This window comes from Dermacentor andersoni, chromosome 8 (assembly GCF_023375885.2).
Source record: "Dermacentor andersoni chromosome 8, qqDerAnde1_hic_scaffold, whole genome shotgun sequence".
Taxonomy (NCBI): domain Eukaryota; kingdom Metazoa; phylum Arthropoda; class Arachnida; order Ixodida; family Ixodidae; genus Dermacentor; species Dermacentor andersoni.
In genome coordinates, this window is record NC_092821.1 from 85,710,110 (window position 1) to 85,723,801 (window position 13,692).

Here is a 13,692-nt window from a genome sequence, read left to right on the forward strand (position 1 = left end):
GAAGCTCTTCATGCAGCAGCTATTATTTATTGGAAAGCTTCTTTGCAACGAGGCTCTAAAGTTGTTGATAGACTATTTAAGTACTTTTTTTAGTATAACAATCAGTAGCCTTGCATTTAAAACTTATCCTTTGTCCCCAATAGTTAGCTCTCTTTTGCACTAGTTGGTTAAGATGTACACTGTAAAAAATTTCCGTAATTATACGGAGGATTTCCGTCATTATACGGAGAACTGCAGGGTAAAAATACGGACACTATGTCATATTTCAAAAATACGGCAAAATCTGCCGTTAATATACGGAAAGTGCTCTCCGTTTTCAGCTTTACGGACATTTTCACTGTAATCATATGTACGGCTATACACTGTTTTGGACGAAACAGACAGAATTCCGTATTTTTGTTATGCGAACATCCCTATTATTGTGAGAAAACTTAAGCTGTCTGAATGAGCGCTCGTACTCGTAAAGTTTCAGCCAACAATATTTTATTGAACACGCAAACTGTACGCATTATGAAGATGCGTACAAAATGTGAGAGCTAGCCTTCTACCAAAAGCTGCAATAACAGATCGTATAAATATATATACGCATCTTCTATTGCGGTCGCAGTTTGCCGCGCATATGGGCCTCGCTGATCATATGCGCAAATATATGCGTGTTCTCGCAATGTTCTCAAATTAAGCGCTTTGTAGTTAATAGTTGTAGTTTAAGTGAACGAAGAGCCGTGGACATACGTGCATGCGTAAACAAGCTTGCAGCATTCAGGTGCTGGTGCACTGGGAATGACATTGGTGCTCTGTATACGCCAAAAATTGTGTGCACTCTATATCAGTACCGAAACGCAGGGAGTGGTATAATGACTGTAACGGCATTTACATTTTGCAACAAATGGTCTCGAAGGGGGCTGGCGGCCTATAGATCCAAATACAACGGTCGGATGAAATTTTCGAATGCGGCAAGCAATTAACCCAAGTGTCAAAGGGCATTCCTGAACTGCAATGTAGTTGGTTTAACTCATTCCCCTAATATTTACAAAGTATCTCGTCTCTGACAATAACTGCGCATTCATTGAGACACATCGATTACGCATAATCTTCACTGTTCATGTGTTAATTCTTGCGATAAGATGTAATCGCAAACATTTGGCGCTTCATCTTGAACCAAGACCGGTAAGCGCGCTCGTTCTTGTACGGTAGAATAAAGAACGCGAACATGCACCGACATGTGTGTAAACTACTGGAAGGTGACTGAAGATGAAGGACCTATTACCGTGCTAGTACTGTGTGTACTGTCAAAGAGAAGAAAAAAATAATACGGAAAGAAAGAATGCCCAGTGCCGAGATGTAACGATTCAAGCTTTATTTCTTTTTGACCTAGAATGCAACACCATTAGTTCCATGTGCTTTATATATGGGTAATGTTATGACACAACTCATTATTTACCCGTTCATTACATGCACCAACCAGCCCAAATTATCGCTATACTAGAGATTATGGACGCATCGCAGTGCATTGCTTTGCACTTCATTGTAGCACAGGGGTTAGCTATCCCCAGTAGCGAACGCTTTGGTTGACCTCCCTGCCTTTCTGCTTCTTGCATTCTCTCTCCCTTTGTATAAAACTCACTAACTTGTGGGAGAGAAAGTGTTCTCCTCTTTTAGAATTCAATTATTTGTCAAGCAATTATATTGCAGTTTCAGTAACTGTATCGACCGGGTCCCGGTCGAAGAAACCAACAGCAGGCGTTTCAAGACAACAGTGAACTGTTATGTTTATTGCGCTGGGCATTTTATACGAGAGCGAGGGAAAGGGGGTAGTGGAAATAGAGGGCAAGGAAAGGCACGTGTCGTTCCAGCGTGCCAAGATAGCTTGTGCTCGTTGAACTGATACGATACAGTAACTAGAGCACAAATGCGAAAACGAAACCGATTCTGTTATCCGCGCTCACAGAGTGCGGCACCAGGGGGCAGCGCGCGCTGCGCGTCCGTTAGGAGTGGCCGACGGAGCTGCACATGTGTAGTCAGCCGGAATTTTTCGTGTCGTGTTGTAAAAGTTGTTAATTTGCCGTAAATATCTCTTGATTTGTACTCAAGAGTGAAGCAAGACTCCAAGGAAGAGAGACTGACGCATCGGGAGCGAAGAACAGAAACGATGGATGGTTACGCTGCTTGGGTCTCGGCACGTTCGAATTGGCAAAGTTCCGAATTTGTCGCTGTGTTTTGTACGCTTGTGCGCTCGTCATTTGCCGTCATCGCGCGGAGATATTTGCGCTGGATGTCTTTCACTTCGTGTACAAAACTCTGCACGCTGCGGCATCGAAGAAGTTGTCCTGTGTTTGGGTGCACATATGCGCTTGGACACGGATATATCCTGCTTGCCCTCAAGGGTGTTCAACAGTCTACGCGCACTCGTAACTTGCTCATGAGGTAAGCCCATTTTAATCTTATTTGGTTTGCATAACGTAGGTGTTAAAGTGATGTGCGGTAAGCCGGTGTCGCGAACAGAAATATTGTTTCAAAAGACCACTATGCAACTTCTTAGGGCAAAACTGACGCATGAATGGGGAAAGGGATCACCCTATCTTTTCAGATCGATTCCAGTCGTAGCGCGATCGGCTCGATCGCAATTTCCGTGAGGTACTTCTAACCTTTTGCTCACTCGCGTTAAAAGCGTAGAATAAAACTGCTTTCAGTTGCGCACTTGTATTGACGCTTGTATTGGCTTGAGAGCATACTGTATCCGATACAAGAACTTCTGTTAAAATACGGAAATAAACGTTCGAGGCAATAGCAGTCGCTCACTACCTGTGATCGTTACTTTCTTGCTTGGGTGCACGTTTTAATTGTGACCAGAAAAAAAAAGTTCTTTCCTCTGGCTGCTCTGCTGTGTTTCCTCGGTGCAACTTTTTGCAGTGCAGCAAGACGTGTTGCTTCGAATGATGTCTGGGCAGTCAAGGCATTCGTGTCAGTAAGCAAGCAGTAAACGGGGTATCAGTGCGAAAAAAATTGGACATACAAGAGAAGCGAATGGTATCATCATTGACTTTTTTATTTTACGAATAATTCAGTTGTATTACTAAAGCGGAGAGTGGATATGCATGAAAGTCAGATTGTATTGATACTCAGCAAAAACAAGGTAACTTATTACTAATCAATCCCTTTCTTTTACTGAAAGGCAAGTTGCTGTTGTGCTGGAGCTGAGAAGAGGTCTGCTGCCTGCAATGGGTCCATCTCTCTCAAGTTATCGCAGTATTGTAGCTCTCAAAGTGAGTGGATTTTTTTTTTCTCTTAGCTATTTGCCACCTGAATCATGACTGCCACCTGCCACCTGAATCAAGCTGTGTAGGTGATCTTTGTTAGTGACATTGCAGTGCTGGTGGACAAGCACTCCTTCATGATTGCAATGCATATGACAGAGTGTAGCTGTGGCAGTATGCGAAGGCGTTAATCTATAAGCCAAATTAGGTTCTGTGAGGTAATATGTTAATATATTGATGACATTGGATTGTGGTCTAGCAGGCAAAAATGCTAAACAAGGAGAAGTAATTTTAATTTGCACTTGGTAAGATGTGGAAGCAATTCAGGCTGTTACACATGAAATGGGACATTTGTAGATGTCTTCTACAATGCTGCAGTCCTGAATAGCTTCAGAGTTTAGTGATACCACTATAATTTCTCTGTAAAGCATGCAGCACAGTTTAGCATTGGGGGAGGCTGGCATCAACAGGCGTCTACTTACTTAGTTAGTTAAATGGGGTTTAATGGCGCAAAGGCGGCTAAGGCTATGCTGCGCCAAACATGAGGTGTTTTAAAATCCAGTTAATGAAGGAAAAGGCTTTGTTAATAATCTATATTTTATGTAAAAATCCAGTGTCGTCTAGAAATTTACAAATGTCACATAATGGGACTAGCGGATCATCACCTAAAATTAGAGCAGGGTGTAAAGGTATGTGTAGTTGATATAATTTGTGCAAAAGTGTTCGTCTGTGTGTTTCAGTCTGCGTACATGTGAGTAATATGTGCATAACTGTTTGTGGCTGTTGACATTTCTCGCATGTTGGTGTGTCTTCTTTCGTAAGTAAGTAATTGTGTGTGAGGTGTGTGTGCCCAATGCGTAGTCGGCATAAAACTACATTGATGAACCGCTCCTGATGGTAGCATGACTTCCACTCGCCAACTATGGGTTTCGTGAGATGTAGTTTGTTGTCAGCACAGTGGTCCCATTCACGTTGCCATTTCGCCGTTAAGGCTTTTCTAATTGTGCGGATGCTATCTTTGTATGGAAGTGTTGTGTTTGTTATCTCTTTGTTCGCTGCCATCGATGCATATCTATCGACTGCTTCGTTACTCGGTATCCCAACATGACTTGGTACCCAGCAGAAGTGGATTGATCTCCCATATTTGTTAAGTGCGACCATGTTTAGTATGTCCCCTAACAGGGGTTTACGCTCAGATTTTAGGTTTAGAGCCTTCAGTGTACTTAAGGAATCAGTGTAAATGACTGTGTTTTTGTGCTTGACAGTGATAATCTTTTTCACTACAACCCATAAAGCGTAAACTTCAGCAGTGAAAACAGAGGCATGTTTTGGTAGACGAATACTTCTTTCCCAATTTTCTGTTACGGCCCCTACACCCACTTGTTGTTTTGTTTTGGACCCATCAGTGTAGAATTGCATCTGATTTTGATATTGGTCCTGAAGAGCACGGAATTCTTGTATAATGTGGTCGTGAGGAGTGTCTCTTTTCCTTAAATGTGTTAATGTCCAGTCGCACAACTGCGTGAAATCGTACCACGGGGCCAACCGTTCTGGTTTCTTGGCAACCTGGAGGACTTCGTGGGGAATTTCATAATCCCGACACTATTGCTCATACTGCAGTACAAGTGGCCTAAACATGTTTGGTTTATTTCTGTAGTGTAAGCGTGAGTTGCACTGTGTGACGATGTAGCATATGCGTTGCGGTGATGGCTTGAATTCTGAGTACGTAAGGAAATGTGAGGAATGCTCTGCGCTGCTGTAATGAGGGTTCGTTACATTCAACATATAAACTTTGAATAGGTGACGTCTACTTACTGTGAAGCTCAAATGAGGTGTTACTGTTAGGGTGACTATATATAATTTATGGTTTAATTGTAATCTTGTATGAGGCAGACATAGTTTACCCACTTCGTTTAACAATAGAGATGTAATATCTATGTATACAAGTATTACCCATTCATTTATGCCATTTGGACAATGGCAGAAATGCATGGGCAATACTTGTGTACATAGACATTACATCACTATTGTTTAACCAAGTGGTGCCCCTGCATGCTAAATTTTACAGGGCTATTATTAAGTAATGTCAACTTTTGTTGTAACATTAAGGCACCTTTTATATTATTACAGATTACCACCATTGTGTACCATCAGAGTATGATATTTACACTAAATGTATTTGACTTTGCTATAAAACCCTGCACAGTGGTGCATCATGAAATTTTTTTCTATAGTTTCTGGCCTCAGAATGCACTTCACGTTATATTCTTGTTTGCAACAAAACTATAATGCAGGTTTCTCTCCTTATATTTTGTGGCACTTGAAGCTGCGGCGAGCTAAACCACTGGGCAGCAATACTGGAATCGCTACTGCGTGTGGAGCTGTCTTCAAACACACACAAGGAATACATAATTGCTTTTTTAGCGCAAAACAATGGACACAAGAAAGACGACAGAACAAGGCGCTACTCTAAACTGACATCACTTTATTGCGTCCCTCCTTTGTAGACAGCAGAATCTAGAAGAATATGCGCTGTGAACACCATGTGCAGGAACCACCAACATGTGATCACAAGAGCACACTCATAGGACAGAATCCAAAAAAACCATATTGAGCACTGTACAAGGTTAAAGAAAGCACACTAATGCACTGTGACCCCAATGACTGTATGAAGAAAGCTTTCGATAACTCTCTGGCGGTGGTATCACGGCTCTTTTTCAAAATCGTAGTATCACGAAACATTGCAAACATAAGCCATCCATACCAACACGCACAGGTTCCCATTTGGCTCAACATTGTAAAATATGGAAGTGCAAAGCCATGTTTCGTGATACTATGATTTTGAAAAAGTGCTGTGATACCACCGCCCGAGAGTTATCGGAAGCTTTCTTCATACAGTCATTGGGGTCACAGTGCATTAGTGTGCCTTCTTTAACCTTGTGCGGTGCTCAATATGGTTTTTTGGATCCCGTCGCATGAGTGCGCTCTTGTGATCGGTTGTTGGTGGTCCCTGCACATGGTGCTCACTGCACATGTTCTTCTAGGTTCTACTGTCTATAAAGGAGTGACGCAATAAAGTGATGTCAGTTGAGAGTAGCGCCTTGTGCTGGTCGTCTTTCTTGTGTCCATTGTTTTGCGCTAAACAAAGTATTTATGGACTCGCACCAACTAGCCCGCCAATGCATTGTGTTGAACGCAAAGAAATGCTGCTTTGCCTTCTTTGACTGTGTTGCGGGCACTTCTGAAGTACTGTCTGTCCAATAACCTTGGTGGCATGGAAGTGCCGTCCACTTCTATGCGTTGCTTTCTGTTTCATTGTGGCATCACATCACATTATATTCATAATGTGTATGTACTTTTTCTAAGAGACCCATATTCCTATCCTTGTGTTATATTTGCTGTCGCATTATTTATGTGCAAATGACCAGTGCTCCAAGTTCCATTTTATCGCAAAGTAAACTACTGGTACCTAAACAGTTCTGTATATCAGAAAACCAAAGCCGAACTGCCGAACACTATCAAGCAGCAGCCTTAGTACAGTGTCAAGTAGTCAGATTTTATTGGTTATGCAGAGGCGCACAGTGTACCTCTTTATTACTTGCTGAACAATTAAGCTGTGTGAAAACTGAGTATTTATGTAGCTTCAACCACATGCTATTGGCCATTGTTCCTGCCCTCAGCAAATGTGGAAGATTATCATGGCATTTCTTTTTCTAACTCTTTTTCCTTATTACAGTGGGATTACTGCATGTGTAAGTAGGAAACGGATCACATAGGCAATCAAAAGCCAACAATGTGTAAACTTGGAACATTGATTGTACAGTTTGATGACCCAGAATAAGTAAAAATACACCATAAATGATTGACGATTAACTTTTACTTGACACAGGGCTAGAGCATACAGTAAGCATACTGTATGCTCATACGGTGTCACATCAATTTAAATTTTAGTGTAGCTTTACAGTGTACGCTTCTATTGTTGCATTCTGTCAGAGGGATGGTAATGTTTCGCGTGTCTAGCAACTAGACTGTCTATATACAGTAGTAAAAATGTGCGAACTGTATTTTTTAATGATTTGATAGAATGTGTAGAACAATAAAGCCATACAATCAACGCACAGTGATGTGACTTTCTCTGCACATGTTGCAGGTTCAAAAAAGTATGGTGGAAGCTGTTGCCAAGGTTCCGACCAGAAAAGACAGCCAGTATAAAAGGGTCCACACCACTGATCTCTACTACAGGGCATGGACAGCACATCGAGCACCCTCGACTGAAGCCAACCTTGTCCCGGAAGTTGGTGCTTCACAACTTTGCGGCAGCACTTCGTTTGCACGGGTGTGTGGCATTTCTTCCCCTAACATGCCTGCCTGATGTGCCATAAACTACCCAAGCAGTGTTTCGAGGTGTCCAGAATTTTTCCATTGCAGTGTCTACAGTGTAGCTAACATAAGTGGCGTGCAATGGAAACACTGGTAAATGAGAAAAAACTTGATGTAAGAGAACACTATCGTATACGGGTTCAGATTGTCATAAAAGCGCTTACCAGACATGTAGAGACCTCCTAAAATGTGAAAAACCACAAAGAAAAGTTTTTCGGCAGCAATATTATCTGATCGCACGCACTAGTTAGTCCACCATATGCCCTGCTTCCAGGACAAGCGCCTGCATGACACCGCATTTCCACTGGCTTCACCTGCATCCGGTGCGGTGTGCTGCATCCAGCAAAACATTAAAAATCACTGGTGCACAGTGTTTTCTGTCCCCTTTCTCGACGCCTACTGAACACATGGTAAACTGTTTCCAAAGCAAAAAACAGAGGGAAAGGGCTCTGAACACATTGCATTTTAAAGTGGCTGGTACTGGGTAACGCAAGTACTGTGGCATAGTAGATTTGCACCAGGCAACCTGTGCGCCAAAAAAGGCTGCTGTTTACTTGCAAATGGCCAACGTATTGTGAGCATGTTGAAGTTCTTTTTTTATTCTCATCGCTTATTTAGCTAGTGGAGACAGCTTTCACAACTGGAGAAGAAGCCTTGGAAGCATGAAACACTCCACAAAACCAGCTTCAATATATCGTGTCTGCGTCACAATTTCATGGCTGCATGAGTGAACCCTCTGGTTAACATGTATGAGTGTTCATGATGTTTGCCATGCATTATCCACTTTATTTACAGGTCAACCCTATCTTGAGATTTAAGCTGATGTTGCGTTTAGAGAAATTATGGTCGAGAGCCAGGTTTTGAGAATACAGATTGAGCTCGACAGATTAAACGCCAGAACAAGTCGTTGAGGATTTCGGATCAAGAATCTTCAAAGGCCAGTTCATTTAGTGGTGTTAATATTCTGCTCAAAGTTGTTGACTGTTACGTTCGTATGGTGCCCAAGCATTGCGGTAACAACTTCACTTGGAGTACATAGCAAGGGTGTATTCGACGTAAGCTGCTGGCTTTTTTCTGTGTTTTCAAAAACTGGTTTGTGGTTCAGTTCAAATTTTCAAATTTTGCATTGTTTATTAGGTGTTGTGTTCTGTTTCCTTTTCCTGCAGCTTCTTAGTTAAACATCTGAATAGTGAACACAACTTGACCTTTTGCTTGATTTTCTAGATTACCGCCCTCGATGCAAAACAATTTCACTTCAAAACTGCTTGTACCGTACTGAAAGAATAACTTGAAGCAGCCATAGCCACCAATAACACGCAAGAGATGATTATGAAAATTGTAATATTGTTTTTTGATCTACAGGGTGTCTTAACTATCGTGCACCAAGATTTAGAAATATGTAAATGCGATGTAACTAGACAAAATGAAGGTAATGTTGTTTGCCGTCGCTTGGAGATACTCTGATTATATTTTGCATTCTGCCTAATTACATAATTCTTAATTAGTTAATAAATATCTCAAATAATTAAATGAAATGTGTCAATGAAAAGTTGTAGAGCAATATGAAAGCCTCCTTATACACTTTTTTGTTACTGTTACTCATTGTGTGCTACATAAAAGTGTTTTTCCAAGGAATAAGCCTGCGAATACACATAAAGTGTCTTGAGTGGCCAGTCATGTGTCAGTTTTGTGGTGCAAAGCCACGAATACACCTTAAATGGGTTCTTTTAAGAAAAAGACTTGGCTCAGAAAATTATCCTTCTTTATGCAGCCTGTGGAGACAAGGTTTCTTAGACATGGCCATGGCCCTCAAGGAAGATGCCGAGGCCACAGGCAGTTCCTCCAGTGACCGTGAAAAGGTCCCCTGGGGCACAAGTCTAATTTGGCACCCCTACCTTTCTCCTGCAGCTTTTCTGTCTACTTAGCTAACCAGGTGGGTCAATGATGGCAAAGGGAAAAAAGAATCAACAGCTTCAAACGTAGAACTTGCTCAAGCTCAACGCATTTTTGGTGTGAAGTTTTTCCCTTATCATTTATCAAAAAACGGGTAATAAGTATATGATATGGTCTTCATACGGACACCTCTTTCCCACAGAGAATTAGCAGTAAAAAAAGCAGCTTATGAAGGCTTGAATATTAGCTAGGATGATGTGGCATAGATAGGATAATGATTATGAATGTTTCTGGTAAAGGTAGTGGTAGTAGAGTGAATAATCAGTTTATATATAGATTAAAAGACATTTCGTTCCAATGCCAGAATTTTAAATCATCCCAAATAATTCTTGCGTTTGATAGTCTATGCGGATTGAGTGACAGTGCTTCTTGATGCTTGCTTCTTGCTGACATCATTCTTATGCTGCATAATTCACCTGTTTAAATTCCCTATTTCTCCCGTTCAAGCAACTTTACATTCATCATAACATACCTTGTAGATGAGTTCCAGAAACTTGCTGATGAGATTAGGGGGCGGCGTGCACCCCAGGCTTAGATATGCATTCAAGAGCCTAATATCTTGCAAATGTTAGAAATACTCCTGCTAAGCAAGTTCTTGGTGTCATACAAGGTTATTTGCGAGTACGAATTTGCCTAAATTTAGAAAACAGTCAATCTAAAACATGTCAAGCAATATCGCTGACAGTACACACACATTCCAACGGAACTAAATACAAATAAATATAGCACCAAATGCAGAATCATTGGCATGATGCCATTCTTTCAGTGGAATAAAATCTGTCCTGCGTTGTAAATCTGGAATCCTTTATAATCCAGACTACTAAATGCCTCATGAGGGTTGTGACGTAAAATATGCGTGTATTTATTCCTCGTTTTTTTACTTTAAGACCCGATAATGCTTAAGCAGCAGTGAAAGAACTGAGATCACGGTACTTAGTACTTTATATTGCTCCAGAAATCCGTTTTTCTGCCGATCGCAGCATTTGACACTACCAATTTTTGACAGAAAATGTGAGACAGAAGGCACATAACACTTAAGGTGGTGCTATTCACTTTGATTGTTTGGGAACAAAACTCATAATGTACGTGTTATGGCCCTACGTGTCATTGCCTTTGAACAACAAAAAAATAGGGGGTTTGCATTTTGCAAAACTGCATGGAGGTTTTTACTGTGTGCAATTAAAATTAGAAACCTTCACAGCTGATACTAAATGCATTCTCCACAGCTTTAGGTTATACAGGTGCACTACTTTACACAGAACACACTCTTTTACCTCATCACTGCCCACACTCTTAGGCAAAGTTACACCCTTTGGAGTGCCCCTTCTGCCAGACAACGATAATCGTCATCTGCCTTGTTGCGTTGCCTTTCTTTAACGCTGCGAGCCCTGTACTTTCCAGTAACGAACGGCATGCGCGTTATCAGCATGATAGCATTCCCGAAAGAAAAGTAGCGGGCGTGGCGTTTTAAAGAAAGGAAACACATCAAGGCAGATAATGATTATTGTTGTGTGGCAGAAGGGGCACTCCAAAGGGTGTAACTGCCTAAGAGTGCAGGTGGTGATTCAGATTCTTCAAAGGTGTTTCATTGTATGGGATGGCACATCGCTCTTCACTTATTTGCAGAATATTGCATTCCAATTGTGTCATATCAGATGAATCCATTAGAGAGCTTTAACTTGCCCTAAATTTATTACAGCTCTGTACTGGTAAACTGGCAGCAGCTTGCAGTGCTTGTGGAAAAACAATTGTAACCGCCATATTATATGCAACTGCTAGTGCACAGGCATCGGCAGCAGCAATGGTTAGGGTACACTTGTTTCTTCTGTTCTGGGGTATGCATCCTCCACGAGAAAGTAGTTTTTTTCGTCTTCCTCTTCTACCACATTGGAATGTAAAATGGGGTGTAATTTGTAGGGTATACTCTTGAATAAACTTCATGAGCATTTATTCTTGTCTGTGCCACAGATCATTGTTGCTACCACTATAAAAGCAGTTTACAGCACCCATAGGGAACAATCTGTGAATCTTTAACGAACAGTAAGGATAATGAATAATCGAATAATTTTTAGTAATTTTCAACAAATTTAGCACTCTTTGCTTTCCACTGTGGTGTTTTTCAAACCGTAATGTTGGCACAAGGTTTGTCTGCAGGATGTCATTTTGTGTGAATGAGTGCACTTGTGCGCATAACACCTCATCGTCAACATTGTGCTGCACAGAATGTCATTAGCTTTCGTATGCATTGGTCACTATCGGCTGCTCCTTTGTTAGTTGGAATGTAGCATTTATGTAAAGCACATTTGATGTTCTAACAAAAAGCATTGTGCCCTGTTATCTTCTAATTCTCCTACTTGATGCCTAGTGCTATAATAGCATGGTTGACACCATGAGAGTGAGTGTGGTGTATAATTGTGTCTGGTGGGGTGGGGGGTGTACATTAACTTAAGCAACTTTTCCAGACGACTTGAATCAATATTGTGGAATGCTGTTTTTTTTTTTTTTTTCAATCACTCTTACCAAGTTTCACTTTGGTTGTGGCAACAAGTTTAATGTAGTTCGCTAGCACTCCTGCCAACACATATAATGTGCAGGCATCTGTGTTGAAAAAAAGACCAGCTAATGGTTTGCGAGGAGCTAAGGTCCATTTAGACCATTAAATTTTGAGCTTACACCGGTGGAAATAACTGGTGAATGAAAGCACACCCAGGGGAACTGACCATAATATTTTCTTTCAATATAATAATGATGAAGCTTTGAACTGCATATCAACTGACTTGTTTAAAAAATGACCCATTTCCTTGTTCAAGTAAGACAAAGGTTCCACAGGAAGACAGAAACTTGAAGCCGTCAACAGCAGCATGAATATAAACAGCGTTCGACGTTTTGCAATCTTGCACCTGGTTATCATATTGTCCATCCCATTTTTTTCCACAGGCTGTTCTTTACTGTTTTATGGTCATACCCAGTTTAATTTTAATGTCCCTATTTTTTAATATTTCGTTAATATATCTTTTCTTCATCGGCTTTTAACAAAATATATATTCGTAATGTGCCTTCATTTACCATTTACAGTGATCTTAACCAGATGCATCTTGATACCAAATTTATTTTCCTTAATTCTTCGTTTTCCTTTTCCAAAAGTGCAAACTGTTTATCTTGATACCTATTTTGTCTTCTCGGAAGATTAGGTCTACTGGATTAATGACTGCTTACATGTGTACATCATTTTCTGTTTTGGTCACCCCTACTCTTTGCAAGAACTGACAGTAGTGGTCATACCCGCTCCATCACAATCACCACTGCTAAGCACACCCTTCCTTCCTTTATTTTAACACTTTGGCTTCTCTTGACCTATTATATGCACCAGTTTCTTCTCCCCCAATGAGGCTAGGGGCCACTGAGCTATGCACAATCCAAAACAACACAGCCAAGGAAAACATTTGCTACCCTAATGACAAGCACCTATGTCGAAATGTTGGCTATAGCAACATCCCTTGTTCCAACAATGTTGGTCTACTTACATGTTTTTCTAACACAGAAGTTACTGCTTTGTCATGTTCTGTGATTATACTTTTTTGCCGCTTTCTTTAGGATGGATATTCACGAATACTATTTGTTTCTCCTAACAGCAGCAAGTTTATCCTTGCAAGCATTTTGGGTCAAGAACAACTTTCACCAGGAAGAAGTGCAAGACGAGTGATTGAAGAAAATAAAGTTGCTTCTGTGATCTAAGAACTTGAGGACTGAAATGTTGCACCTTTGTGTATATATGCTATGCAGTGCATTCATATCACAAAGTGCAAAGTGTTTTATCTCTGCAGCCATGTCAGTGTGTTGGCTAGACAATTTTCTCAATGGTGACCTGCTGCTTTGTCTATGAGCTGCCTTCATGACATTTGCATTAAAGGCGATGTACTATCGTGGACAAAAGTACCCTGGAAGTGCGAGCGTTGACCAAATTGCATTTCTGTTCAAGACCGCTGAAAACAGTGGGTCACGTATGCACATTCCGAACGCAGATGGTAGCACGGCTGATCCCAGCAAATAGTGCACCATAAAATTCGGTCGACTCTCGCACGTCCTGGGCAATTTTGTCCCCGAT

General features: G+C 41.1%; 1 protein-coding gene across 2 annotated transcripts; it reads left to right on the forward strand.

Annotated features, from left to right (window-relative positions):
* Window positions 1-1,983: 1,983 nt before the first annotated feature.
* Window positions 1,984-13,325, forward strand: LOC140219837 (uncharacterized). 2 transcript variants are annotated; one of them, XM_072289813.1, is made up of 5 exons: window positions 1,984-2,424; window positions 3,173-3,263; window positions 7,405-7,590; window positions 9,406-9,567; window positions 13,220-13,325. In XM_072289813.1, exons 1-4 carry the CDS (start codon window positions 2,150-2,152, stop codon window positions 9,481-9,483), a joined length of 630 nt encoding a protein of 209 aa, XP_072145914.1. In that variant the 5' UTR covers window positions 1,984-2,149; the 3' UTR covers window positions 9,484-9,567; window positions 13,220-13,325. The 2 variants fall into 2 exon arrangements, with proteins under 2 accessions (XP_072145914.1, XP_072145915.1); XM_072289814.1 differs by having other exon boundaries at window positions 13,223-13,325.
* Window positions 13,326-13,692: the final 367 nt, after the last annotated feature.